The sequence below is a fragment of the Notamacropus eugenii genome, chromosome 3 (genome assembly GCF_028372415.1).
Source record: "Notamacropus eugenii isolate mMacEug1 chromosome 3, mMacEug1.pri_v2, whole genome shotgun sequence".
Lineage (NCBI taxonomy): Eukaryota > Metazoa > Chordata > Mammalia > Diprotodontia > Macropodidae > Notamacropus > Notamacropus eugenii.
In genome coordinates this window covers 295,303,189-295,329,736 of record NC_092874.1, presented here as the reverse complement: position 1 = coordinate 295,329,736, position 26,548 = coordinate 295,303,189, and the positions used below count along the sequence as shown (strand labels likewise).

Below are 26,548 nucleotides of genomic sequence, written 5' to 3'. Positions count from 1 at the left end.
GTTTTGCAAACCTTAAAGCATTAATATTAGCTAATAACCCTTCGCGTGTCATCAGCATAGAGTTTAGTAGCAGATGGTGTGGTCTTACATGTAGAGACCGAGCGCCCCTGGTGGCCTGCGGGAATACTGCGGTTTCGTTTGTTTTTTGTTTTTAAAGGAAGGCTTGTGGTATGGCTGTACTACCACCTGGTGGATATTTCAGATATTGCAATTCCTCTTTGGATAAGTAATACAGTGAGTGCCATACTATAGCCTTTCTATAAATTCTGATACTAGAGAAATTCTAATAACAGCTAACTTCATGTAACACTAATTCTATGCCAGGCACTCTGCTGAGTATTTTACAATTGTTTGATCCTCACAACAATTCTGGGAAGCAGGTGCTGTTATTATCCCCATTTTACAGGTGAGGAAACTGAGGCAGGCTGAGGTAAAGTGACTGGCCTGGGGTCATACTGCCCAGGATAACTGTCTGAGGCAAGATTTGAACTTGGGTTTCCCTGACTCCAGGTCCCCTGCACCTCCTCGTTGCCTCATGGACGTTTTCTGATAAAGGTAACAAAGTATTCCAGGAAAATTTAAAAATGGAGAAAATGTTTTTAGTTGTCTCAGGGAAGGCTTCTTGGAGGAGGTGAACAGCTGAGCTGTGCCTTGAAGGAAGGATTTGGGAGTGTATCGTGTGACTTTTCTGTGACCATGAGAAAGACAGAATGTATATGTCACCTTTGGGGTTCCAGAGCCCTTCTGCACTCAAAAATTCTGAGCAGCAGCAGGACCGAGCTACAACTTCAGAATACTAACAACTCGGCACATTTCTCCCTTCTGGCTGACAGGCAATGGACTAGAGAATGCAACTAGCATATGTAGACCTGGCCAATAGGTGTCACTTGTTCCTGTCTGTTGGTCAGAAGGGAGGGTTTTTATTTTCCATTTCTCAGGGGGAGAGGTGGAGGAAATAGGGAAGGAGAGATAGCAGTACTGACAGAAAGGAAGAAAAGAGTAGCAATGAATAGTTTTTTTTTTTTTAAATACGCAGAAGAGAGCCAAAATAAGTTTAGAAAGGAACATAGACAAGCAGAGTCATGTGGTTATTCCCTTGTTAAATTTGAATTAATTAAAAAAAAACCCCAACAAATAATGAGATATACATAGTGGAAAAAAATCTATGCATAACACTTTATAGTTTTTTCTTTGTATGATGAAATATTATTGTTTGCTGTTTTTTAAGTTTGTAATAAAAGTAAAAACTTCTTTTAAAAAAGCACTATGTAATTTAAAAAACAAAACAAAACATTTGAATGAAGGCCTGGGACCAGTGTCACAATCGCTATAAAAGTGGGACTTGAACTCAACTCCTGGGACTAAAGAGCCAGTGCTTTTCTCTGGCCATGACATCTGTCATACTGTCTCTTTCAGACAGAGGAAATCAAGGAAAGCTTCTTGAGAGAGGTGACATTTCGGTGACATAAAGGATGTCATATGTACAAAAGTATTTATAGCAGCTTTTTTTGTAGTGGCAAAGAAATGGAAACTGAGGGAATGGCTGAACAAGTTGTGGTGTATGATTGTGATGGAATATTACTGTGCTGTAAGAAATGATGAAGAAAACGTCTTCAAGGAAACCTGGGAAGCCTTGTATGAGCTGATGCAAAGTGAAGTGAGAAGAACCTTGTACACGGTAAAAGCAACATTGAAACAATTTGTCTGCGAATGACTTAGCTATTCTGACTAATACAATGATCCCAGACAGTTCCAAAGGACTCATGATGAAGGATGCTAGCCGCTTCCTGGTCAACTCTGAGTGCAGACTGAAGAATATTTTTAAAATTTTATTTTCCTTCCTTCCTTCCTTCCTTCCTTCCTTCCTTCCTTCCTTCCTTCCTTCCTTCCTTCCTTCCTTCCTTCCTTCCTTCCTTCCTATTTTTCTTTCAAAACATGGCTAATGTGAAAGTGGCACTCTAGCCACTGCACCACCCAGCTGCTCCCAATAGGTGAGTACACCTGGTCTTTTGTTTATTTTTTAAAGTTTTGCTTACCACCTATATGATTTTGGACAAATCATTTGCCTTAACCTTAACCCTCCCAGGGCCTCAGTTTCCTCATCTGTAAAATGAGAAGATTGGATAAGATGGGCTCTGAGATATCCTCCAACTAAACACATGTGTATCAAGGATGACTTATATAGGACTGTCTATAGATGTGGCTGGATCAACATCTATATCCACATTTGTAAGATCAGTCCTAGATAAAGATAAGACTTGTGTGAGATGGGAGAAGTAGAAATGTCCCAAAGATGCAGGGACTCCAAAGAGTTTGCCCTGGTTACCCTGGCCGGATAAAGGCTTCACATGATGGCATAACTAAAACTTTCTTGGGTCATTTTAAAGTTTAACAAAGCTTGTCTCTCGCAATTGCCCAATGAGACTCATCACATTGACAAAAAAGACAAAAAGAAAAATGACATTTACTGGAGAGGTTGCAGGAAAACAGGCACCTCAGTGCAGAGTCAGTGGAGCTATGGATTGGTCTAGTCATTCTGGAAAGCATGCCCTCCAAAAAGATCAAACAAAGTAGAGAAAAGACCAGAGCTGAATAGAAAAGTTGACTTTCAAACACAAGAATCAAGAGAAACATGAAAAGGTAAACAAGAAAGAGAAACCATAAGAGACTTATTGAAGTTGAACTGTTTACATTCCTACATGGAAAGATGATATTTGTAACTCATGAGACCTTTTTCAATATTAGGGTAGTTAGAGGGATACATACATATATATATACACACACACACATATATGTATGTATAGACAGAGGGACAGGGTAAGCTGAATATGAAGGGAGAATACCTAAAAAATAAAATTTACTATAGAGTGGTGTTGGGGGTGTAAGCTCAGTTCTATGTGGACAGTCTCGGGCAGGTAAAGGTGAGGACTTCTAAACCTTAGAGTTCTCATGAGGCCCCCCAGGGAACAGCTGAGAATTGAGGTGTGAGACCCGGGCTATCTCGTGCATTTCCGCCTCTTCCCCGTGGGAAACTTGCTGGGGAGAGCAAGATTAATCCATAGTCTGAGCACACCTATTGTTGTCTAAGGGCTGAGAACAGGCACAGTATTCAGGTGCAAACTATGCGGCAGGAGAGCTTAAGTAGGGTCAGGAAAGCCTGAAGGCATTCTTAGCGCTGAGGGGCCCTTAGAGGACAGAAGGCCCCTCTTCCCTCTCCCCTCTTCCCTCTTCCCTCTACCCTCTCCCACTCCCACTTCCATTCTCTTACTGTAAGATCTTTGCCTCCTTGGGAAGAGGATTCCTCTCTCCTAAGGAAGAATTCACCCTGCACATGTAACCAAGACCCTGAATAAAGCCTAACCCTTGTTTGACTCTGGAAAGTCTCTTCTTTCATACGTTTATCCGGTTTGGCCAGCCGAAGACCTGAGACAGGTAAGGAAAGACTCGGGTAGCCCTTAGGCCTCTAGGCCTGACAGAGTGGAATGTACTACGAGTAAGAGAAAGGGAGAGTAGAATGTAGCAATTCATTTCACATAAAAGAGGCAAGAAAGAGCTTTCACAATGGAGGGAAAGAAGGGGGAGATGAAAGGGAATAAGTGAGCCTTAATCTCATGGGAACATGAAACCCATTCTTGACTATGCCCAGAAGTACCTGACACAGCCCACCCTGGTCCCAAAAGTGTTTGTTAGTATCAGTACTCTTAACATAGGTATCCTCTGGCTTCCCTAGCACACAGATGACAGTCAGGGACTCTGGCACCACCTCAAGATCCTTGGAATGTTATCCAGGGAAGAAGACAGAACAAAACTCAATTGGACATGGAAATCTATTTTACCCTGCAGGAAGGTAGGGGGAGAGGGATAGGAGAGGGAAGATAATAGAAGGGACAGCAAATTGGGGAAAGAGATAATCAGAAGCAAACACTATTGTGGGAGGACAGGTCAAGGGAGAGAATGGAATAAATGGAGGGCAGGATAGGACAAAGGGAAGTTAGTTTTTTGCAACATAAAAGTGTTTTGCGCGGTTACACATGTATAACCTATATTGAATTGCTTGTTTTCTCAATGAGGGTGAGTGAGGAGGGAGAAAGGGAGAGAATATGAAACTCAAAGCTTTAATGATGAATGTTCAAAATTGTTTTTGCAAGCAACTGGAAAATAAGATGTACAAGCAATGGGCTATAGAAATCTATTTTGTCCTACAGGAAAATAGAGGGAAGGGTAATGAAAGAAAGGGGGGGTGTGTGATAGAAGGAGGAGGGGAGGAAGGGGTGGATAGAGTGCATGCTGTTCTGGGGTGGGGGGTGGGAAGAGATGGGGAGAAAATTTTCAGTTCAAATTCTTGTGGAAGTGAATGTTGAAAACTGAAAAATAAATTATATGAGAAATTGTATTAAAAAACAAATTAAAAAAAGTAGACCCACATGTACACAAATATCTATAAGCTGCTCTTTTTGCAGTGGCAAAGAATTGGAAGGTAAGGGGTGTCAAACTGCTGGAGAATGACCTATGAATGTAATGGAATATCAGAGTGCTGTAAGAAATGGAAAAACTGACAGTGTATGGATAAAGTGGGCTCACAACCAGATTCTGACATTTGTTAGTTGGTTAACTTCTGGGATGGCACCTAATCTCCCTGGGACTTAGTTCTCTCAGCTTAAAAACAGAGGGTCTGATTTCCCTGATCCTCTACATTCTATGAAAACTAGAAAAGACACTGGAGGTCACATTCTCCTCTCTAGAGGGCCTTGCTTTCCCTCCTGCTCATCCAGAAATTCTGATTTTTACAAGCCAGAGAGAGACTGAGCCCTGGGTGAATTGGGCAGAAGCCGAGAATCTGAATTGGAAGGGGCCTTAAAAAGACCTTTCAGACACACCCTTCCAGCCTACTTGGAGCAGGACGTTTGTGGCTGAAGGACCTTGGGACAGGTTCTTGGCCAGAGGCGTGGGCAGCTGGCACGAATAAAGAGATTCTGGAGATGCTGAGTCTGACCGGGTAAGACTTCCCTCTCCTTCTCCCTTCTGCTCCCATCATTTTGCGGGGAAGGGAGAAGGGATGAGACAGAAACCGAGGGAACCCCGCTGCCTCCTGCGTGATACTGGACGGAATCCGAGGGTTTATATCTGCTAGGAGCTCTGGGAGAATAACTTAGAATCTCAAAACCAGGATGAGCCCGGAGATCACTTTGTTCTACCTCCCTCCATCTCAGAGGAGAATTCCACATTTCCAGGAATGGGAGGAGGAAGGAACTCCAAACACACTCGGCGGTCCCGCCGCGGCAGAGGAGGGAGGCAGAAAGGACAGGCTAGGAAAGGTTTGGCATCACCCGCCCTCCAGGAGCCTACACCAGGCCCGCGTCAGGGCAGGAATGTCACCTCCGGGGGCTTTGTGTGTACCGGGAGGTGGGGGTCTGTTGCGCACTCATGCCAGTGGCCCCTTCCTCCCGGGAGTTGGTCCAGGCCCGGACTAGGGAGCTAAGCCCCCGCCCCGCCCCCCCTTTCCAGGATAGGAGAGATGGCCCCGGGGACTGGGAACCATACAGACAGACGCCCGGTTCTCTGTGACTGTGGCAGAAGCCCCTAGCTCCTGTGGCCGCGACTGCCTCCTGCTTTCTCTGATTCTGCTCCACCTTTTACTTGTGTTCCCGGTCTCAGCCAGCTCCAAACTGGAGGAGGGTTCGGCCCCGACCACTCTCACCACGTCTGGATTCGGCCCTCGGGCCCCACGCCCTGTCTTGGGATTCGGGCGACTGGCCCAAGCCCAAATACCCGCTCGCCGGCTGCTTTTCCTTGACTACTTCTAAAATCCTTCAGAACTGCCTCTGAAGGCCAGAGCTGAAGCCAGAGCACTGGAGGTGATCCCACCTATGCACGGAGCGGGTCGAGGCGCTAGTGACGCAAGCTGAAACAGAAATTGCCCAGGAACCGGGTCTGGGAGCACGATGCGTGCAGTCCTGAGCCAGTGGACAGCGCCAACTCGTCCTCTTGAGTATCGGGGGCCCACCTTCTGTTCTCGGTGGGTCCTCCGCACCTTGTGACGCTGCTCTTGACCCCCAGGCACTGTTTGCTGCTCTGCCCAGGACACCCATATCAAGCTGCTTAGGTTGGCATTACTGGTGGGTACTCTATCCTGACCGCGCGGGTAGTAGCCTGAGGCTGTAGCGGTGTACCTGACGCCTTGAAGGCCGGTTTCAAAAAGCTAGGCTGGGGTGCCCCCACCCTGCGGCCAAGGCCCTAGACGCGTGATCTCCCAGGACCCGATCCTCCATTTCTGGTAACCTCCAAGGCCAACGGCCCGTTTAACTTGGTTAAAACCCCCAGGATCTCAGCTCCACGGTCCTGACATCGCAGACCCTGAGCTTGGACAGAGCAGCAGGCTCTCCACCTTTCTACGAACCAGTTCACTGCTGGTTCTCACATTCCAGGGTCACCTAGCGTGACTGGGATGGGACAAGGTGTTCTTGGCCTGGCCAGTTCTCATGCCCTGGCTCACACCAGAGGAACATAAGAGGATGCTGGGACACATGCCCTTCTTCCTGGCCAGACCTGATCCCAAAGAAGTGAGGTAGTGGGGGCAGGGCAGCCCCTCACCCCGGGAAAGGGCCTTACTTGACACTTATGGCTTCTGTCAACCTTGGGGGTTGGACTCCAGCTCCCATTGTATCCCAATTCTCCCCACTACCCACCCATAAGGGAAGTTCTGTCCCTCCCCCTTTTCTCTCTAGAAGCTCCACCACATGAGCATCCAATAAGGGTCAGGGGTCAGTCCCTGCCCTGGGCAGGCCCGACTGAATGCTCCAGGCATTGTCCCTTAGGGAACTGAAACTTCTGTGGGTGCAAAAGTGGCCTGGCTCTGGAGAAGGGTGAATGGGGGCCACTGACCTCTTGCTGGGCCAGACTTGAGCACCACTAGATTTTCGGTCTCTCCCCAGAACTCACCCTGTCCAGAAACCTTTTCAAATATAATGTACCCCTCCTTCAAACCCCTATCTCAGTGTAATCCTATCCTGCATCACTCTGAGGCTTCTCTCCCTAACCCTAAAGTGGACCTTCACCTGCCTCACCCTTTTACTCTAGGAACTGCTGGCCTCAATATGAAGCCAGAGCTGGGTTCAAATCCTGTCTCAGCTTCTTACCGTGTGACCCTGGCCTAGTCATTCTCTGAGGCTCAGTTTGGACTTGGGAGAGGTTGGGAGGGCTTCACATACCTCAGATGCTAGATCTGGGTGGGCTATTATTATGGGCCTTAATAAACTGGGGGCTCCTCAAACTGTCATGGGAGACCCATATCAGATAGAGGGGCAAACCTGTCCTGCCTTGGTGCCAGGCCTTGGACCACTGGTGAGTGGATGCAGGCAAGGTTTGCTCAGCCCTATGCAAGGCAAGATCACCCTCGCACACACCCACCAGCCAACCAAGTAGCAGCTCCAGCTTTGGGGTGAGAGCACCCCACACACGATGGACTCACACCCTCTCTCTGCTCCCACCATTCACTGGAGCTTTCTTAGCTGTAAAAGGAGGGCCTTGGACTAAAACTCTCTACCTTTAAATCTATGTTCAAGGTCAGAGTAGGGCCCAGGATTGGAACCCTGGTTCTCTGCTTGCTTGCTCCAGCTCCTGAGGAAGGCCTCCTAGAGGCTGTTGCCCTGGCCTAAAGCCCACTGGCAAATAGACCCAGAGCTGGGGAAACAGAAACCAAGAGACAAAGCTGGAAAGGGGAGTGTTCTAGTAATGCCTTCTCTCTGCCCAAGGGAAGGGAGGGGATGAAACTGCTCTGGTCAGGAGAGGTGGATAGGACTACCCACTCCCTCAGGACAGCCTGGGTGCTTAGGGAGGACCTTGTCTCAGCAGGACTCCCCTCCTTTCCCTCCTAGGCCCAGTCCTTTGGAACAGGGATATGGTAAGGGACTGGGGGGGATGTTACTTCCTCTTGGTCTCCCATGACTGGGAAGTCTCAGGACTGCATCTGGGAGGGGAGGGGGACCATGCTCTGTCCCTAAATATATGTGAAAAATCTAGGAGTCTTGCTCCCCAGCCTCTGCTCCCAGAATCTCAGAGTGGGAAGGGGCTTCAGAAGTCATTTAGATCCTCGAGAAATAGTTTCTCCTGGATAAGACACTCCCAAAGTGTGGCCATCTTCTTTTTGGGTGGAAAATGTTCATCTGGGGAGGAGAACTCACTACCACGTGAGTGAGACAGCCCACTCCACTCCATTTTTGAACAGTTCTAATTGTTATCCATGATCCCAGGGGCCCAGCTCAGAGGATATTTTTCAATAGACACAGGAAATAGAAAATGTAAAAGGTCAGATATTCGGTTTTCAGGCACTTGGATTGAGATACAACAGAGGGAAGGCTGGAAGGCCCTGGGCTGGATGGTGCCCTTGCTGCTTCACCTTCCGAAGGGAGGCTCCCCAGTGTCGCTGGGCTTGTCCTTGGCTTCCCAGGATAGCCCCGAGCAGTCTCTCAGAGGATGGCCCCACGCTGCTTTCCAACCTCCACAAAAGCCCTCACGCAGTGGTCAATGTCTTCTTCGCTGTGAACAGCCGAGATCTGAACTCGGATCCTGGCTTTTCCTTGGGGCACCACAGGGTAGCTGAAGCCGATGACGTAGATCCCTGGTAGGAATCCTTGAATATCAAAGCTTTGAACTGCTCTTCTTAAGCACCCCCAATTTACAGACTAGGGACACTGAGGCCCAGAGAGGAAAGGACTTCCTGAAGGTCTCCCAGAGGCCACATCCTGTGCTGAGGCCCCTCCCCAACTTGCACAGGACCAAAGGAAGCAAAGGGAGGCGATACAGGTTATATTGACTGGGCCAGAAAAGCCAGTCCTCTGGTTCTGAAAGGGAGGAGGGGGGAGGGAGGAGGGAGAGGAGGGCAAAGGGAAGAGGGAGAGGGCTTTTGGTTTCCTCTGCAACACTTTTTCCCTGGTCCTAAGACAACAGGCTGCACGGTCTTACTCATATTCTCTCTTTAGATATAATCTCTGTAGCCTAATTTACACACGGGGAAACTGAAGTCTGTGTTGGGTATAGAGGAAGAGAGACCTGGGGTCAACAAGCTCCTGGAGTTACCTCTCTTCAGCATGTCCTCAGCCATGACGGATGCCAGTCGGGCATCTCCCAGCATCACAGGACAGATGGGATGTTCCCTGCCGGAGATGGTGAAGCCAGCAGCCTCCATCTTGCTACGAAATCTGCACAAAGGAGGGAGAAAAGCTGGGCTTGGTCCCTGAACCCAGACCTCAGAAACTCAGGAGGGGAAGGGTTGGGCATAGGGTCAAACCTGCTGGAAAAGTTACTTTGGCTCAGGCTGCAGGAGAGACAACGAAGTAGGAAAAAATTGAGGAAGCACATAAATGGCTCTTGCCAAGTTTAAAGATGGTTTATAACTGGCAGAGATGTCTAATGTGTTGGAAGATAGAGAAAGAAGGATGATAATAATGGAATGAATTTCATCAGATGGAAGGAAGTTAATAAAGGCTAAGGTAAAAGTCTAAAATTGGGTTTGAAAAGCCCAAACTGCAAGGACAAAGAGAGGGGAGCTGGGACCACCCAACAGGTCCTGTAAAAAAGGTCTGGGGGTCTTAGTGGACTGTGTACAATGGGACATGGCATCCAATGAGCTGATGCCATTTTGAGACAACAGATCTCCAGTGCTCTTGACCTTGGTCAAACTACCTTTGAGGTGTGGGATCCGTTTTGGAGGCTACATTTTGGGAAGGACATTGACCAATGTGAGGGATCCAGAGGAGGTGGCCAGGGCAGGTGAAGGGTATGGAGGGTTCAATCCTAGAAATATCACTCAAAGGAGCTGGGTTTATTTGATCTGGTGGACCTGAGTGTGTGCAGGGCTGTCTTGTGCAGGAGGTTTGGGTTTGGTCTCCTCAGTGCAGACAACAGAACCAGTAGCAGTGGTGGGGAGGGAGATGCAGAGAGAAGAGAAGCCAACATTTGGGAGAGCTGACCCAAAGTGGAGCAGGCAGCCTTGGGGGAGAGGGAGCGGGGAGCAATCACTTCTTGTTGAGCCTTCTCCAGAGAGTGGGGGAGAGGGTTTTAGGGTCCCTTCCACTCCAGAACCTGAGTGTGGAGACAAAACAACATGGCAAGAGCAAGAAATGACCAAGGTGTGGAGAGACAACAGGGAAGACCTACACACAGAGAACCAAATGGATCCAGAGAGTGCGGAGCATCCCTCAGAGTTGCCTGGGGAGTATAGGCAGGACAGGATGGAGTCGAGATGCTGGGAGAGGGGACTTGGGCCAGGACTCCCTCCCTGCCCCATGCCGGGCCTCACTGTTGGGTCTTGGCAGCCATGGTTTGGGCGATGGCACTGCTCTCCATGAGAAGGTCCAAGGCCTTGGAGGCACACCCCACTACAGCAGGGGGAAGGCTGTTGGAGAAGAGGTAGGGTCGTGCCCGCTGCCGGAGAAGAGAGATGAGATCTCGAGGCCCTGTTGTGTAGCCCCCTAGGAGAAGATGGCAGATATCATCCCAAGTGTTCCTCAATGCCCACTGTGTCCCCCCAAGCTGAGATCACCCAAGCCATACACCATCGACCTCCCCACCTGAGAGACTTCGGAGGTGAGGTGAACAAGGAGCCAGTTCTACTGGTTCTATTTAGGCTCTGAGGGCAGATTATGACCAATACAGGTGGGACCAACAGGGAGGCCTATTTCAGCTTCACAGAAGAAAGGGAGACTGACTGTATCTGGAAGGAGTGAGTTTCCCATCATGGGCAAGCTTCAAGAAGATGCTGGATGATCACTCATCACTCAATATACTTAAATCCCCAGCCTTGAACACAGTAGGCATTTAATAATGCATGTGTTTTGATTGATGTACAGAGAATTCTGGTTAAAGTATCCTCGGAGCTCCTCCTCAACTCTAGACCATTCATTCTGGGGAGGAGAGAAGCCCCTCTTCTACCCTCAGAGCAAGGATCCTGGGCAGTAGCCAGGGGAGGGGGCAGGGGAAAAGTCGATCCAGACAACCTGAAGCACCCCCCAAGGCTTTTCCCAGGGTGGAGTTGATGATGGTGACTTGATCCATTACTCCCAGCAGCTCATCAGTGCCCCTGCAAGGGAATGGTGCCCACTCATTACCTGCCCTGGGGTATAGGACCCCTCCCTTCACCTCCATAACCTGCTTCTTCCTGAGTAAGCTGGGTTTGATTGGTGGGGGGCAGGGAGGCCTTCTAGATGAATCCTTCCTACCAAACCCCTTCACATGCCACCTTCCCACTCCCCATCCACCAGTCCTCTGTCCCCAGCCCACTTATCTGAGCCTCTGGTGATGGGGATACTCTGACCATTGTATCCTCTCAGCTACCTGAGAAGTACACACATTCCTCCTACTACCATTACTACCACTTCTGCCCCCTGCAGATCCCTCCAGGCCCCCAGGGAACCTCCAGGCAGCCCAAGAAAGATACACCAAAGTAGAGATTGAAGGGGACTCTGGTCTCCAACCTAGATCTGCTACTAATAAGCTGTGTGCTCTCTGGGAAGTCGATTAACCTATCTGGGCCCGAGTTTGCACTAAAGTCCCATAACTTTGGGAATTCTTTGGGTCTGTGCTCTTCTAGCTGCCCCTCTTCCTGGGATGAGTGAGTGCCCCAGAGGCACCAAGCATGCCAGGCTTGGACCTGCAACCAGGGGCTGAGGGAGCCAGGCCAGTGAGCTGAGGGGTGAGGGGAGGAATAACTAAATCCTCTGGAGGTTTCCTCTGTGACAGAAAACCACAGGAAGGTACAGGAAGACCAGGTGATCTGAGGAGAAAGCCTCAAACTGATGGTCCTTAACTTATGCTAGCCTGTCCAGGCCTGCTCTCTGCCTCAGTTTCCCCCTTAGAAGGTTGGACTAAACCTAACACCCCACTGGGGCTGTGAGAAAGAGGAGGTCAGACTTTATGGTCAAAATCCTGGGCCTGGGCTGAGACTGTGGGGGATGGATCATTGCTTCTTACCGGCCGGTTGGTCCAAGGAAGCCGGTGGCATGACATTCATCTATAAAGACCACAGCTTTGTACTTCTGAGCCAGTTGGCAGATCTCCCGAAGAGGAGCAATGTCACCATCCATGGAGAAGGCCCCATCTGTGGCCACTAGCCTCAGCCGATGCTTCTGCAGGGGAACAAGGGCAGGGGCAGGCTTGGGAAGCGCCCACACTTCTGTTCCCAATACCCCTTGGGAACCAGGGCACAAATCTCGAGGGTCAGGGCTGGGGATCACGGAGCAAAGGGAGCTGACATGTATGTGCACAAGAGGAGGGAGGCTGGTGAGGCACCAAGAGCCAGGAGCAACAGGACAACAGACCCAGGCAGCACTGAATCCCAAATAGGTGAAAACCCAGGGAAGGCCTCCAGCAAACTGGGAGGGATTCTCCATGGGGGACACACAGGGTCCCATGAACCAGGAAGGAGAAGAGTGCAAGGTGGGCTGCCACCTGCTTGTGGAGGGATTCTGGGGACCCCCATCCATGGGAGCACCACATCCCTGGCATTTCAGCTACAGGACTAAGTGGTTGGGGGTATACTCTGCCCTGGGAGGTGCAAGTCAGGAAGTCTTGTTTCTGAGAAGCTGTGTGGTAAAAACTGGGCAAAGTTTGGACTGAAGAGTCAGAAGACATCTGGGTTCAAATCCTGGCTTGAGAACTAGCTGTCTGACCGGCCCTCCTTCCTCTCCTTCATGTTTTCCTTCTTTCTCTCCTTTCCTCCCTCTCTGCTCTCCTCTCTTTCTTTTCTTTCTTTCCCTCTCCCTATTCCTTCTTTTCTTCTTTTCATTTGCTTCCTCCCTCTCCCTTTTCATTCCTTCTTTTCCCTTCTTCTATCCTTTTTTTCTCTTCTCTCCATTCCTTCCTTTTTCCCTTCTTTCCTCCTTCCATCTACCCTTTCCTTCCTTCCTTTTCCTTTCTTCTATCCTTTTTCCCTTTCCTTTTTTCCCTCCCTCTCCTTTTTTTCATTCTTTTCTCCTTCGTTTTACCTTCTTCCTTTCCTTTTTTCCTCCCTCCCTCTATAAATTGAGACTAACAAGACATGTGCTACCTTATCTCATGAGGCTGTTGTGAGAGAAGGGCTTTTTGAGTCTGAAGCCCTGACAGTTGAGCTGGGAGGAAATGAGTGTCAGCATCCAGTTACCTGGGCCTCCAGAAGCTTGGCTTCCAGATCCCGCATGTCCATGTGGCGATAGCGGTACTTGTTGGCCTTACAGAGACGGATGCCATCGATGATGGAGGCGTGGTTGAGCTCATCGGACAGCACTGCGTCTTCCGGGGTCAGCAAGGCCTGTGGGGAGCAAAGACCTCCAAAATGGGCTGCTGCCCACCCTGCCTGGCCCCGGGCTGCTCCAACAAGTCTGCATCATCTTAGCCTGGCTGGGGTCCCATCCCCCACCACCTTGCCTGACGGTGTGAGCTGGACCAGGCTGGGGTCCTTGTGGCCCCTTCTCAAAACCCTGGCTTTTGTGAAAGCTATATCCCCAGTGGTTCACTGAATCTTAGAGGAAGCTTGGACTCCTCTTTTTTCTCACCTCCTCCCCTTCCTGGAGGCTAAGGTTTTTTTAGTGATGTCTCCATGGTCACACAACTACCAACTTTCAGAAGCGGATTTGACCCTGAGGCCAGGAGGGGCTCACCATGACCCCAGACTGTCTCTCTCATCATTTTAGAGACTGGCCTAGTTTGTATGTTTACATTTGGACATTTTTCTCTTATTTTTACTGATGTCTTTTGCTTTTTCTCCACTGTCACTGGGGAACCGAGGTCTCTGTCACAGGTCTCCATCTCTGTATAATTTAACATTTTTAATCTCATTTGATTGACAATTTTCATATCACATTTAGGAGTGAAGGAAATTAGCATTTATTAAATACCTTCCAGATACCAGACACTGTACTGAGAGTTTGATCCTCACCACCCTGGGAGTAGGCAGCTGCTATTATGATCCCCATTTTACAGATGAGGAAACTGAGGCTGGCAGGTTAAGTGACTTTTAGAAGATTTCTCTCTCCTTTTCTCCACTCTCATTTTACAGAGGAGGAAACTAAAGCATACAGAGGTTAAATGACTTTGAACACAGGTCTTCATATTCCAGGACCAGTGTTCTCTCTCCTGTACCAATCAGTTTCTTTTCATTCAGCATCCTTACCTCAGTGTCCACAGTCCATTTCTTGGCATTCTAAGATGTTCTAGGTATGTGCCTGGAATCTGACTTTGTTGAGGAACGGACCAAAGGCCTTGGGAGTCTCCAACAAGGCCTGCCCAAGGATTCCAGACTCTCCTCACCTTGTGCCCTTGGTACCAGGCAGGTCTCAGCCACTGAGGGCCCTGGGGCCAGCCAGGTCAAAGTTCACTTACCTCAAACAGTCCAGCGTTGGCATCAAAGCAGCTTGGATATAGGATGGCATCTTCCCTCTGGTGGAAGCGGGCGATCTTCTCCTCTAGGGCTTTGTGGATGGCCTGCATGGGAGAGGCAGAGAGACACCAGATAAGACATGGGGGTCAGGGAGGCTGGGGGAGGAGCCTCAGCCAACTGTCAACCAGTCTCTGCCAAGGCCCAGGCCCCAGTCTGCCCAGGTTCAGCAGAACCAACAGAGGGTCTAGAACATAAGTTCCTTGAGGGTAGGGACTGGTCCATTTTTGTTTCTGCACACTGCAAAACCCAGTACAGTGCTGGCATGCAGGAGGTGCTTTCTAGAGGCTTGTCTTCAGCTCCCTCCCTCCCTCAGGATGCCCTGTGCTCTCCTGTAAGAGAATGACATTTGATCATCTTCACACACAAGGGTCACAGACTTCCTATTCCTAGAGGAGCTGAGGGGGAGGGAAGGAACAGATTTTGAAATTGAGGGTTGGAGTCACAGAGCTAGAGAGTGAAGGCACCTAGAGCTTGCCCAAGAGTTATCTAACCTCTTCCATAAAGTCACAGAATGGTGGAGCTAGTATGGCCTTCTTACACGCAGTGTCAGAGCTGGAAGGGAGCTTAGAACAGGAAATGTCAGAGTGAGGAGGGAGCTTAGAACAAGGAATGTCAGATTTGTAAGGGAACTTAGAACAGGGAATGTTAAAGCTGGGAGGGAGCTTAAAACAGGAAATGTCAGGGTTGGGAGGGAGCTTAGAACAGGGAATGACAGAGTAGGGAGGGAACTTAGAGCAGGGAATGACTGAGCTGGGAAGGATCCGAGAGGGAATGTCCGATCTGCTGTTTGGGTGAGTAGGAAACCTTTGAACATAAAATACCAAAACTAAGAGGAACTTTAAGACTTCAAAGGTTAAAACAGAGAGGAAAACTCATAGTTGAAACCCTTAATTTATTCACTCATTTACTTCTTCAACAAACATTTATTAAAGGCTATTACAGTAACTATACTGATGATATAGTTACTGGGGATACAAAAATGGATATGAGCTGGGCCTGTGCTCAGAGAGGACACTGTCCAACAGGCATCAGAATAAGCTCCCACATAACCAAACATGTGAGAAATTAGGATAAAAGAAAGGCTCACGACAAGAACTGAGAGACATTCAAACATGGGAAGATTCTACGGATAAATAAACTGAGGCTCCCAGATGCAAACTATTTCTCAGGATCACTGAGCAAGCCAGCATCCTTTCCTCCAGAAAGACCAAAGATTGTGCTTGGCTCAAAGTGCCATTGAGAAGCAGTAGGAAGTGGCCCAGGAGGTGGGGGGAGTGAGGGGATGTTTTGGGGGGGTGCCCCCATAGCTGCTCACTAGGGCCTGTGGGGGAGGGGCGCTGGGTCTGAAGTTGATAGAAAATTGTGTATATAATGATAGAAATTGTTAAAACCAAATGTAATAGGGACTATCACTCCCTTAAATGATCCCTGTAATGTTAGAATTTCAGTACTGTTCTTATATTTCTACTTTTCAGATATTACTCTTGATTAGGTTGAGCTGAACCACATCCTAGACACACCTCCATCCAGGGATTTTGCTTTGGTGGGGGAGCCCAGCTGGATCTCACCTTCTCATGTCCTTGCCTCCTTGCCTTGGGATTGATGGCATGAAGGGCAAAGCAGCCAGGCCGAGGTGACTTTCCTTGCCTGGATTATCAAGGGCCACTGGGCTCTCATGACCTGCCCTAGCTACCTCCTCCCCTTGTCTTCCTAAAGGTGTAAGCTTTTTCACAAATCTTGGAGTTGGGAAATCCAGTGGCTAGCCCCTAGGGAGGCAGGTTTGCTACCAGTTTTCTTAGTTAAAGATGCTTTAAACTTATGGCTTTGATTTATTTCAGGACTTGACAGAGGCAAAGGACCTGAATTCGGTTCCTGCCTCTGGGATTTGTTTGATCTTGGTCAAGAACTAGACTAGATCAGGCAAACTCTGTTATTTCTTCCAGGTTAAAAAATCTAGGCTCTTGTACCCTCAAGGCCAGCTTTGGTGGGAAAGAAGATATCGATCCATTGATACAGATATAGAGATTTTTTATTTTTACAATGGTACAGAGGGCGCTTTAGTAAATGTTCCTCACCCTTCTCCTTTGGCAAATAATGGCAGTTTGTATTTCTAGAGTCCTTTCTCCACAAGAATTCCAGGAAACAGGTTACACCCATATTCTTATTTACAGATAAGGAAACTGAGCCCCAGGCTCTGAGATGGATGGGATTGGTCTCAGGTATCTACTCCTCCCAAATTTTACTCCAAGCTTCTCTCAGAGTCCTAGCCACCTCAGAAGTCCATCTAGTCAACATCTTCATTTTACAGGTGAGGAAACTGAGGCCCAGAGGGAGAAAGAGCAACATTGAATTCTTGAATTATAGCCCCTCAGAGAGCATCTTGTCCATCCATCACTCATATTATAGATGGGGAAAACTGAGGCTAAGGTCACATAGGATGTAGGTCACAAAATCAGGACTTGAACTCAACTTCTGGGAATCCCAATCCTGTGTTCCATCCATGTGAGTGCTCTGCCCCTTCCCCCTCTACTGGGAAGTCTAAACTCTGGTCTGGGAATCAGGTTTTAAAAACTGTTCTAATGGGTTTCCTTCATAAACATTTACATGGATGACTTGAGAAGCAAGCTACTGGCACACATCCAAGGGGACCCTGATCCAGAGGCAAGACTGAGGGCCCCTGCCCTGTGCCTTTTAATTCTGTAACTGAGAGAAGAGCCTCCCCAAATCTGCTCACCCCAACGAGGTCATGTGGGTCTGTGGAAAGAGGCCAGACACCTAGGTCCTTGTCTAAAAACGACTCAGTTTCCCTCATCCATGAAATGAGAAGCAAAGAGAGGAAGAAAGGAATATTTATGCTAGGCACTTTACAAATATCGTCTCACTTGGACAACAACCCTGTAAAGGAGGTGCAGCTATGAGCCCCATTATACAGATGGGGAAACTGAGGCAGGCAGAGATTAAGTGACTTGTCCAGGATCATACTGCCCAGAGCAGCTGGCCACCCCCAGGCTTTTGCTTCACAGAATCTCTCTCTTCCTTCAAGACCCAGCTGTTTTCTGCAGGATCCCCCTAATGCTGGTACCTCCCCTTTCCAAGTTGCCTTGCATTCAACTTCTTTGAATTTATTCTGTATCCAGTGGCCGTATCCAGTTTTCTCCCTCATTAGAGTATAAGCTGCTTGTCTGCAGGGATTGTTTGTCTTTATATCCCCAGCACTCAGCATGGCACACAGTAGGTACTTAAGAAAACTAGCTGCTTGATTTCTCATCTATCTGTTATTACCAGCTCAGTAAGGCAAATAGGAGACAAAGAGGGATTTTTATCCTCATTTTACAGATGAGGAAATGGTCTGAAAGGTTAAATGATTTGTCAGATTTGTCTTACTGCCAATCAGCAGCAGAGGCAGAACAAGAAGCCAGGTGTCCAGTCTCCCAGGCCTGGGCCTGCTCCTCTGCTCCACGATGGAGTTGCCCAGAGCCAGCTAGGCAGGCCATTGGGCTGGAGGAGGCAGCAGCTGGGGTTCCAGCTTGGCAGTCTCCCACTAACTTGGTGGCCTCCCCCCGGGGCATAGGTCTTCCTCATACCTGTGTCCCACAGATGAATCGGACAGAGCTGAGGCCTGCTCCAAACTGCTCCAGGGCTTTCAAGCCAGCTTGGATCACTTCTGGGTGGCTAGAAAGACCCAGGTAGTTGTTGGCACAGAAATTAAGGATCCCTGTGGTAAAGGGGGAAGAGAATTATAGGGTTCAGATTTGGGAGGTCCTCAGCAGTTACTCAGAACAACCCTCTTACTTAACAGATGAAGAAACTGAGGCCTAGTGGGGGAAAATGACTTTCCCGAGGTCTACTAGGTTCAAAGTATGAGTTGGATTCATCCTCATATCTCCTGATCTTAAATTAAGGGCTATGGGGCATATAACTACATATAACTATATACCCTAAAGACATCTGTGTAGTGCAGTGGACAGAACATTAGACTTAGAATCTGGAAGACCTGAGTTGAAATCCGACCTCATTCACCTACTAGTTGGGCAAGTCATTAAACTCTTTCAGCCTCAGTTACCTATCTGTAAAGTGGAAATAGTAATAGCACTTACTTCTGAGGATTGTTATGAGACTCAAAGGAGACTTGGCAAACTTGAAAGCTCTGTATAACAGTGTTACTATTATTGGATAACACCCAGAGAATCCTAGCCTCTCATGAAGTCAACAGTAGGGAGGTCAGAGGCCCTTCAGCCTAGGTCTCAGTTTCCTAATCTGCAAAATGAGATCCCTCTTAGCTCTGGTGACATGGTTACAATATGTATATGTGTGTGTGTGTGTGTGTGTGTGTGTGTGTGTGTGTGTGTGTGTGTGTGAGAGAGAGAGAGAGAGAGACAGACAGACAGACAGACAGACAGAAAGAGAAGAGAGGGAGGGACAGAGAGAGAAAGAGAGAGGGAGAGAGGAGAGAAGGGGAAGAGAGAAAAACAGACAGAGAGAAATAAAGAGGGATAGGGAGAAGAAGAGAAGGGAAGGACAGAGAGAGAAAAAGAGAGGGAGAGAGAGAAGGAAAGAGCGGAAACAAAGAAAGAAAGAGAGTGAGAGAAGAGAAGGGGGAGAAAGAGATAGAAAGAAGGGGGTGGGAGAAGAGGGGACAGGGAACTGGCTGGAGCAGCCAGGAAGGGATTAAGAAAAGGGCAGCCAAAGTCAACAGTGGTTTCCGAGGCCCCAGGCCCTGGGGCAAGACCATGCTCGAGGTGCAGATAACCCAGCCCAGGATGGACATGGAGTCACACCTCACTTGCTGGGGCTGCTACTGGTCAGGTGTCCTGGCTCATTTCTTGCTAACCAAGTCTAGCTCAGAAACTGGGGCCACTAACCCAGATGGAAGGATCCCTGTAGGCAGCATGTGACTCAGAAAACCCCACATTTACATAATCTCTGTTCTATTCCCTAACTACATTTTACAATTGTATTCCAAGTTTTTAAATTTATTTGTTTTCAGTTTTCAATATTCATTTCCATAAGTCTCAAATTTTCTCCCCCTCCTTCCCTCCTCCCTCCAATACGACACATTCCTATCAAACACATTTTCACATTAGTCATGTTGCATAGAAGAATTAAGGGAGAAACCACGAGAAAAACCAAACCAAACATAACAAAACAGAAAACAGTCCGCTTCATTCTGCTTCCTTTCTCCAGATGTGGATGGCAATTTGCCTATTCTGGAAATGCCTAACTACATTATAATCTGCTTCAGGAGACTCCGAAGGTGGCTGGTGTTTGGCATCTCCACTCTTGATTTTTTTCATCCACCAACACTTTTCTCTGTTGAGATTTAGGGGTACTGGGATCCCAAAATAACATGCAAGTCCTGTCTTAATGAATTCAACCCAAGCCTTCTTTCAGTCAAAGACAAGGTTTATTAGAACATGGTCCAAGGTGCGTGTGATTCTAAAAATCCGCCATATTGGCCAGACTCTTAAGGAATGGAAACGTTTTTCATGGAGGCAAGATGGATTTTTTATACAGAAACCTGTAGGAACAGAGAAGGGGTCTAGATGGAATTAAGGAAGTGGTGGTCCAGATGGGGCCAGGTGCAGACAATGAAAGGGCAGTTAATTAACTGGGAAGGGTGAGCACCAGGGCCATAGGTCATGTGGGAAAGTCCAGGGGCTTTTTCTTTTTTAGGTTCCAGATCCCATTCCCACCCCCCAATAGACAAATGAGAAGGAACTAGTGATGAGGCTCAGGGTGCACCCAAAAATGTTGGGGCACAAGATTGCCCCCAAAAAATTCTCTTGTCTCCAATCAAGTAAAGGCATTTATTGCAGGTGACATACAATACAACACACCAAGCAGGCATCTTAAGGGAGATGCAGCTCAAAGGGGACCCCAGCTTAAGTTAGGTCCCCCAAGGGAGAAGGGGATGCCCCCAAGGAGGGGGGGAATGCCCCCTAGCCAGGAGAGGCTTACACTCTTGTAGCTTGTAGGGGTTCTTAGGGTAAAATCCTGCTGTGAGCAGGGAGATAGGTAACCAGTGACACGCAGGCAAAGGGGGAAGGGAGACAGGTAGTCAAGGAAAGTAATTTCAGACTTTCAGGCATTATCTATTCCATTGTCCACTGGTTAGTTTCTGTATTTCTTTGACCAGCCTACTAGAATCTCAGCAGCATTAGAGATAATGGGAATCTCATCATCTCCTCCCTCAAGAAGTAGATGCCTAAATTCATTTGGGAAAAAGGGTAAGGATCATGAATTCCTCATCACTAGACTAACCTCCCGGTTTTACAGATAGTGAACCTTAGGCTCACAGAGTGGAAATGGCTTTTCCAAGGTCAAGAAGGGGTTCTGTCAATACTATGAATGGAGTTTGTTCTACCCACCTGAAGGACACCAGTCCTTCACATGACACAGGAAATGTGCCTTCTCTGCTTCTAGACCCCTCCTTCCCCATTCCTAAATGTTCTCTCTCTTCATTCTTCTCTCCCTTTCTTCAGATTGTTTGCATCTTTCATGGCCCAGAGCTGCCTCTTCCAAGAAGCCCTCCTTAAGAACTCCAGCTCACACCATGTCTCTCCCATAGAGAGCTGACACCTGATGTTTAAGGCATATTTAAAGGTTTTCATTTTGGGGGGGGGGCGGAGAAAAGGCATTGCTAAATTCTCTGCATACTTCATTCTGGACACAGCATAAAAACAAGTTGAGGATATAAGGAAAAATCCGAGGCCTCTGTCTGCCCTAGAGGTGCTTCTATTCAAATAAATGTACTCAGTGGATACAAGAACACAAGCCCTGATATTTCTGCTGCTGCACCATGGTGGTGGTGATTCAGCCAAACAGACACTCATTAGGCACCACTTATAAGCAGAGGTAAAATACCAGTGCAGCTTTCAGGAGGCATTGATCTGCACTGGAGAATAGAGGGGATTCTGGTGGATGGCTGGGGAACTAGAGGAGGCTAAGACACTGGGTTCCTGAGATCCTATGATTCTGTGTTGGGGCTCTCTGAGCACTGGCTTTGGAGTTAGGAGCCCTATGGTTGAATCTCAGCTGTTCACTTGCTTCCTATATGATGAGGGGCTGTTTACACAGCAGGGATAAAATGCCAATCACATTTTAATAAGGGAGGGCTCCTGAGACCCCAGGCAACTTCCTTACATCTCTCTGTGGCCTGCTTTTATCAGTTTTTACCACCTAGCAGACGAGACTATTTTTCTCTAGGGGTTACTGAATATATTTTTATTTTTAAAAAATTCCCTGTCTTAGCCTTGAGGTTTTGAGGGGTCCATTGCTCCAGCTTGGGGAAGGCAGGAATGATTATAACAGGAGGAAGCTGTGATAAATGCCCTAAGTCATGGAAATGGAAATAGAGGAGAAATCATGGGAATGAGAGAACTCCTGGAAAGTTAGAGAATGAGGGAAGGTTTCTTGGAAGTGGTATTGGAGGGCAAGATTTCAGATGGTGGCCCTGGGAAGGTAGACAGATGAAGGCAAGGGAATGGAACAGATGTTGTGGGCCAAGATACAAGTGGAACTGGGAAGGCTTGATTTCAACCCAAGTCACTGGTTAACTCCTACATTCCCACATCAGCCTGTACTCTAGGGAGCAACAGAGTTGAGATGCAGGCCTGGGGCAGTTTGGGTTAACTTTGTCCCTGGAGTGATGGATCTGGGGCCCAGCTGGGGGACCCTCAGGGCAAGAGGAATAAAAAAGTGGTTCTCTCAATACTGAACCCCAGAGTGGGGAAATGGAGGCTCCCAAAGGAATCTTCTACCTGACTGCTTTGCACACGCATAAACTTTTTCTGAAATTCTTTTATCTACACTTGCAGGTGCTTCTATCTGGGACTATAGCAATGGAGAAGGAAATAGATTGCTCTTTTGGAAACTAAGATTCTGAATGACCCAAAGCATCAGAAGTAGGTCAGCAAAACAAGGTGGGAAGTAGGAAGGAATGAGATAGAACTGGGAGCTCAGAATAGGCAAATAGGTTCACAGAGTTTAGGGGTGGAAGGGATGTTAAGAGACTGGTCCCAACCCTTGAAAAAAGAGTCTAGCCGGTCTAGCCTGCTTTCTCGAAAAGGCTAGTGGGAAACTGCAGGAACACAGGATCTCAGAGATAGGTCTCCCACGCTCTCATTTTACAGATGAAGATACAGAAGCAGGAGACATGTACCTAAAGTCAGGCAGGCAGAAAGCAGTGGAGGATCTAAGCCCAAATCAATGCTCTGACTTACATACCTCTCAGAAAGAATCTCCTCGTCATCTTACCACCCCCTGTGCCAGCCTTTCACCCAAAACGTGAAGCTCAGAGGTGTGTACTCCATTTGAACGCTATATTCCATTAGCTGGTTTGGGAGTAAGGAACTTCAAAGGAAGAAAGAGAAGGCTGCAGTTTCTGAGGCCTCAGGCTGCTAGATGAAGACTGAGAGCCATCCTAAGATCGAGACTTCCTACTTTAGAGACCCACTCGAAAGTGAAATCCATTGTCTATAGCTATTGTGAAACTGGAAACCACTGTAGGTTCCCAATTAGTCCATTTCTTTCCAAGCTCGTTCTCATCTTTCTAGCCTTGACTCACACAGGGCTTTTGAGAATCTAGTTCAGGCTCTGTGCCATGTTTTGTGATTTGTTACAAACTCATTATCCACTTTCTCCTTCTGGCTGGGTGAGCTGTAAAATGCTCTTACATTACTTCTATTTCTAATAATCCTCACTCCTTCTCCGGTTGGTAAAATGAATGTATTTCTCATTGTACTAGGTGATGTTAATGTCCCTTTTATTTAATCAGTTCCCTTCCAATCAGATGAACCTTTCTGTAGCCAGGTCCTGTCAGGAGGTACCTCTTAGAGGTGTGTGCTTAGGTCTTGCTATCACTTCCAATTTTCTGAACCCTCCCATTCTTTTATCTGACCACGAGCTTTTCTCATTCCAACATTGCCGCTCTCGGTCCAGTGTTCTCCAATTTCCTTAGTTTATCAGCCATTCTTGTATATCTCTGTGTAAGAAGGGAGATAATGGGTTCTCTATTCCTGTCCTGAGAATTTCCAATCATCTACACTAATAACTTTCTTTCCATGTTTCACCTGCTACATTCCATAGTATCTATTTGGCTCTGTGGATAGATGGTGGAGTAAGATTTCAGAAAGCTCGAAATGCTTAACTGGCAGCAGGAGGCCACAGAAGGCTTTGTGAGGAGGAAAGTGATATAATCAGGACAGCGAACTATGAAGCTGACCCGTGTGAGCTTCACGGGTGGAGGGAGAGCCAGGAGGCAGGAAGAAGGCATGGCAGTGGAGGAGGCTTCTCTCACGAGATTCCCGTCTGCCCCCCACCCCCACCTCCTTCTTCCAGCCAGGTATCACAAATTCAGACCTGGCCTTCAATGGGGTTCCTGCACCTGGCCTCTGCGGAAGCTGCCTCCTCGCCTTCAGCGGGGACAGGCTTTCCACTCCGCCCGTGAAATCAGATTAATGCACAGGAGAGGCCTCCCTGAGGGAGAGTGATCACAAAGAGGCAGCTGGGGGCGGTGTGTGGATGGGGACATGCCTATGAGTCTCCTTTCACTCCTAATCCTCTGGTACTTCCAGGAGTCTAGCTTAACTGCCCGCAATTTTCTTGGGAGGAAAGGGGATAGTGTTGGGTCATCCCCAAAAAAGCCTATCCTGGAACATCAGCCTAAGCTAGGCTACCGTGCAAATTCTCCAGTTGGCGGGTCCGAAGTGTTCTCCTTCAGGGCTGGGGTAGGGGCAGGGGCAGGGGCAGGGACAGGAGCATCCCTCCCAGCCTCCCCCTCCCTTTCCCTCTCCGTCCAGCTGGTCCTACCTCCCGGGCTGCCCTCCACATTAATGTGGGGCCCCTGCTTTGAGGTGATGATTCTCTCGCTTTTCCACGTGCCCGCCCCACGGATGGCGTCTAGCTGGCTCTCCAGGATGCGGGTGAGTTGAGCCAGGGCCGAATGTGCCCGGTGGCCTCCCCCTCCCGGAGCCACAGGGCGGGCCCAGACTAGGGACGAGCTCAGCAGGCGGCGGCACCACATCGCTGTTAGTTACACCTGAAATGGACAGAGGCTGGAGCGTGTTCACGCTGGACTGGGGGCTGCCCTCACCAAAGCTGCATCTAAAGGCTCCTGTGTCGCGAGGCAAGGGCCCCCGCGCAGCCAATGGGGAAGCCTAGAGCCATGCTGGGCGGTCTGCAAGCAAGGTTCATTTAAAGGGGCGGAGAAGGGCGGTGGGGATCGGCTCAGCGAGTCCAGCCCATTCCCTCAGGGAGTCCAGCCCATTCCTTTCTTTCCCCCCGACCTCCCCACCTGTGTCCCCTCTCTTCCCGTACCCTGGCACTGCCACCTTTTCCAATGTCGCATGCAGCTGAAAATCTTCCCTCCTTTAAGGCCCATTTTAGAGATGAGGAGCCTGTAACGTGCCCAGATCGCGCAGGTAGCAACAGGAAACATTTATTGAGAACCTACTCAGTGCCAATCAGCCAATCACCGAACTTTTATTGAGAGATTGAGAAAGGAGCCCGAGTTTCGGAGTCAGGAAGGCATGGGTTCAAATCTCACCTCTGACACTTACTGGCGTGTAACTCTAGGCAAAGCACTTAACCCCTTAGTGTCCCAAGCCAACTTTCTAAGGATACAAATCGTTCAGAAGGTGCTTTGATAAAGAGAGTTACCTCACCTGAGAGTTCCATAAAAGAATGAAATCATGGATCCAGGTCCGGTCCCTACCCCTTAGGTTGGGGGCCATGCGCTTAAGAGAGAGAAACCTTTCCGTCAAAGAACTTAGTGGGGAGGAGGGGGTCGGGGGCGCAAACAAGAGATGCAAGTAAATAAATGCGAAGACTAGAAACTGGCCCTCAGATGTCAATCGACAGTCAATAAAAATTTGTTTAGCACCTACTGAGAGGCAGGTGCGGTGGTAGGCGCTGGGGATACAGTGAAAGAAAATAGTCTGCCCCCAAGGAGACCACAGTCTAAGACATACCGGCCTCAGACACCTACTAGCTTTATTACCTAGGCAAGTCACTTAACCTCATTGGCCTCAGTTTCCTCATCTGTAAAATGACAATAGTACCTTCCTTCCATGGTTGTGGTGAGGATCAAAGGAAGTAATATATAGTAAGAGCTATAAAAAGCATTAGATATTGTTTTTAAAATGGAGAGAGAAGCAGGACAAACCAAACAGGCTGCAGGCATGATGATGATGATGGTGATGGTGGTGGTGGTGGTGGTGGTGGTGGTGGTGGTGGTGGTGGTGGTGGTGGTGTGCCTGTGTGTCCCCGCGCGCTCGCTTGGGCAACAGAAGATACTGAGGACTCCCCAGGTTGGAGCTGGGGGTGTAGACAAAAGACTGCCAGATTTGGAGTCTGAAGGCCTGGGCCTCAGCCAAGGCTGGGTTTACTTAGGAGCTATCATCTTGTGCCTCTGTGGGCTTGGTCCCTCACCTGTATGATGCAAAGGTTGGGTCTAGGCTACAGACTCTAGATGGCCTCTTAGGGTCCAGAACTATTCTAAATCTCTGCAGCCGAGGGAATAATTGGGGCCGGCTTGCTTAAGAAGGTGGGATTTGCGTTGGACCTAGGAGGATGGGGAGGGCCTCAATAGAAGGGGGGGAGCGGAGAATTTGTATTCACCTCCCAATCCAGCACATTGTGCCCACTTTACCACCCACTGGAGCAGAAGGGTCCTCACCCCTCACCCCACCTCCAGCCTGCCCCCAGAAGGGGGATGGATCCTCGAAAAGAGGAAGCGGGGGCAGGGACTTTCTCCAGGACCGACGAGGGAAGCCCTTGTGGAGAGAACCGGCATCCAAGGGTAGTTCCCTCGGCCCAAGTCGCATCTGGCTCCTCCCTACCTCGGGATGGCAGCAGGAATGGGCAAGAAGCAACTAGGGCCCTCGCCCCCGCATTCAGGCGGGGCGCCCTTTACTTACAAGACCCCGAGTGCTTGCCCTTCACACTTGGGAGGACTTTTTAGTCCTCACCCCACCCCCAGCCCTCATTCCTATTCCCCTTTACTTACCGGATGCTCAGCCCCTCCCCATCCTGGCCACGCAGCCCCTGCCTGCGAAGCTTCCACACCTTGCCATTCCGCTCCCCCACCGCCTTCTCTCCCAGACCTTTTGGGGCCTTCTCCCCTTTCCTAGACCGTAT

General features: G+C 48.7%; 1 protein-coding gene and 1 long non-coding RNA gene across 3 annotated transcripts; one reads left to right on the top strand and one right to left on the bottom strand.

The window, feature by feature from the left end:
• Positions 1-4,790: 4,790 nt before the first annotated feature.
• On the top strand, positions 4,791-13,881 carry LOC140534705 (uncharacterized). Its single transcript, XR_011977439.1, has 2 exons — positions 4,791-4,996; positions 5,656-13,881. It is a non-coding gene; the product is annotated as an uncharacterized lncRNA (long non-coding RNA).
• Positions 8,290-24,648, bottom strand: GCAT (glycine C-acetyltransferase). Of its 2 annotated transcripts, none has more exons than XM_072656039.1 (9): positions 24,221-24,648; positions 17,995-18,125; positions 14,353-14,454; positions 13,136-13,282; positions 11,968-12,122; positions 10,995-11,077; positions 10,298-10,469; positions 9,076-9,197; positions 8,290-8,617 (listed from the first exon to the last, which is right to left on the bottom strand). In XM_072656039.1, the coding sequence occupies exons 1-9, from the start codon at positions 24,432-24,434 to the stop codon at positions 8,466-8,468; spliced, it is 1,278 nt and encodes a 425-aa protein (XP_072512140.1). In that variant the 5' UTR covers positions 24,435-24,648; the 3' UTR covers positions 8,290-8,465. The 2 variants fall into 2 exon arrangements, with proteins under 2 accessions (XP_072512140.1, XP_072512141.1); XM_072656040.1 differs by lacking the exon at positions 24,221-24,648 and adding an exon at positions 22,637-22,825.
• Positions 24,649-26,548: the final 1,900 nt, after the last annotated feature.

Coding starts and splice junctions, on each gene's coding strand:
- GCAT (XM_072656039.1), bottom strand. CDS start 24,434: ATGTGGTGCCGCCGCCTGCTGAGCTCGTCCCTAGTCTGGGCCCGCCCT. Junction 13,283..14,352: donor CCAACGCTGGACTGTTTGAG/GTAAGTGAACTT, acceptor TGCTCCCCACAG/GCCTTGCTGACCCCGGAAGA. Junction 11,078..11,967: donor TTCCTTGGACCAACCGGCCG/GTAAGAAGCAAT, acceptor ATTCCCTTGCAG/GGGCACTGATGAGCTGCTGG.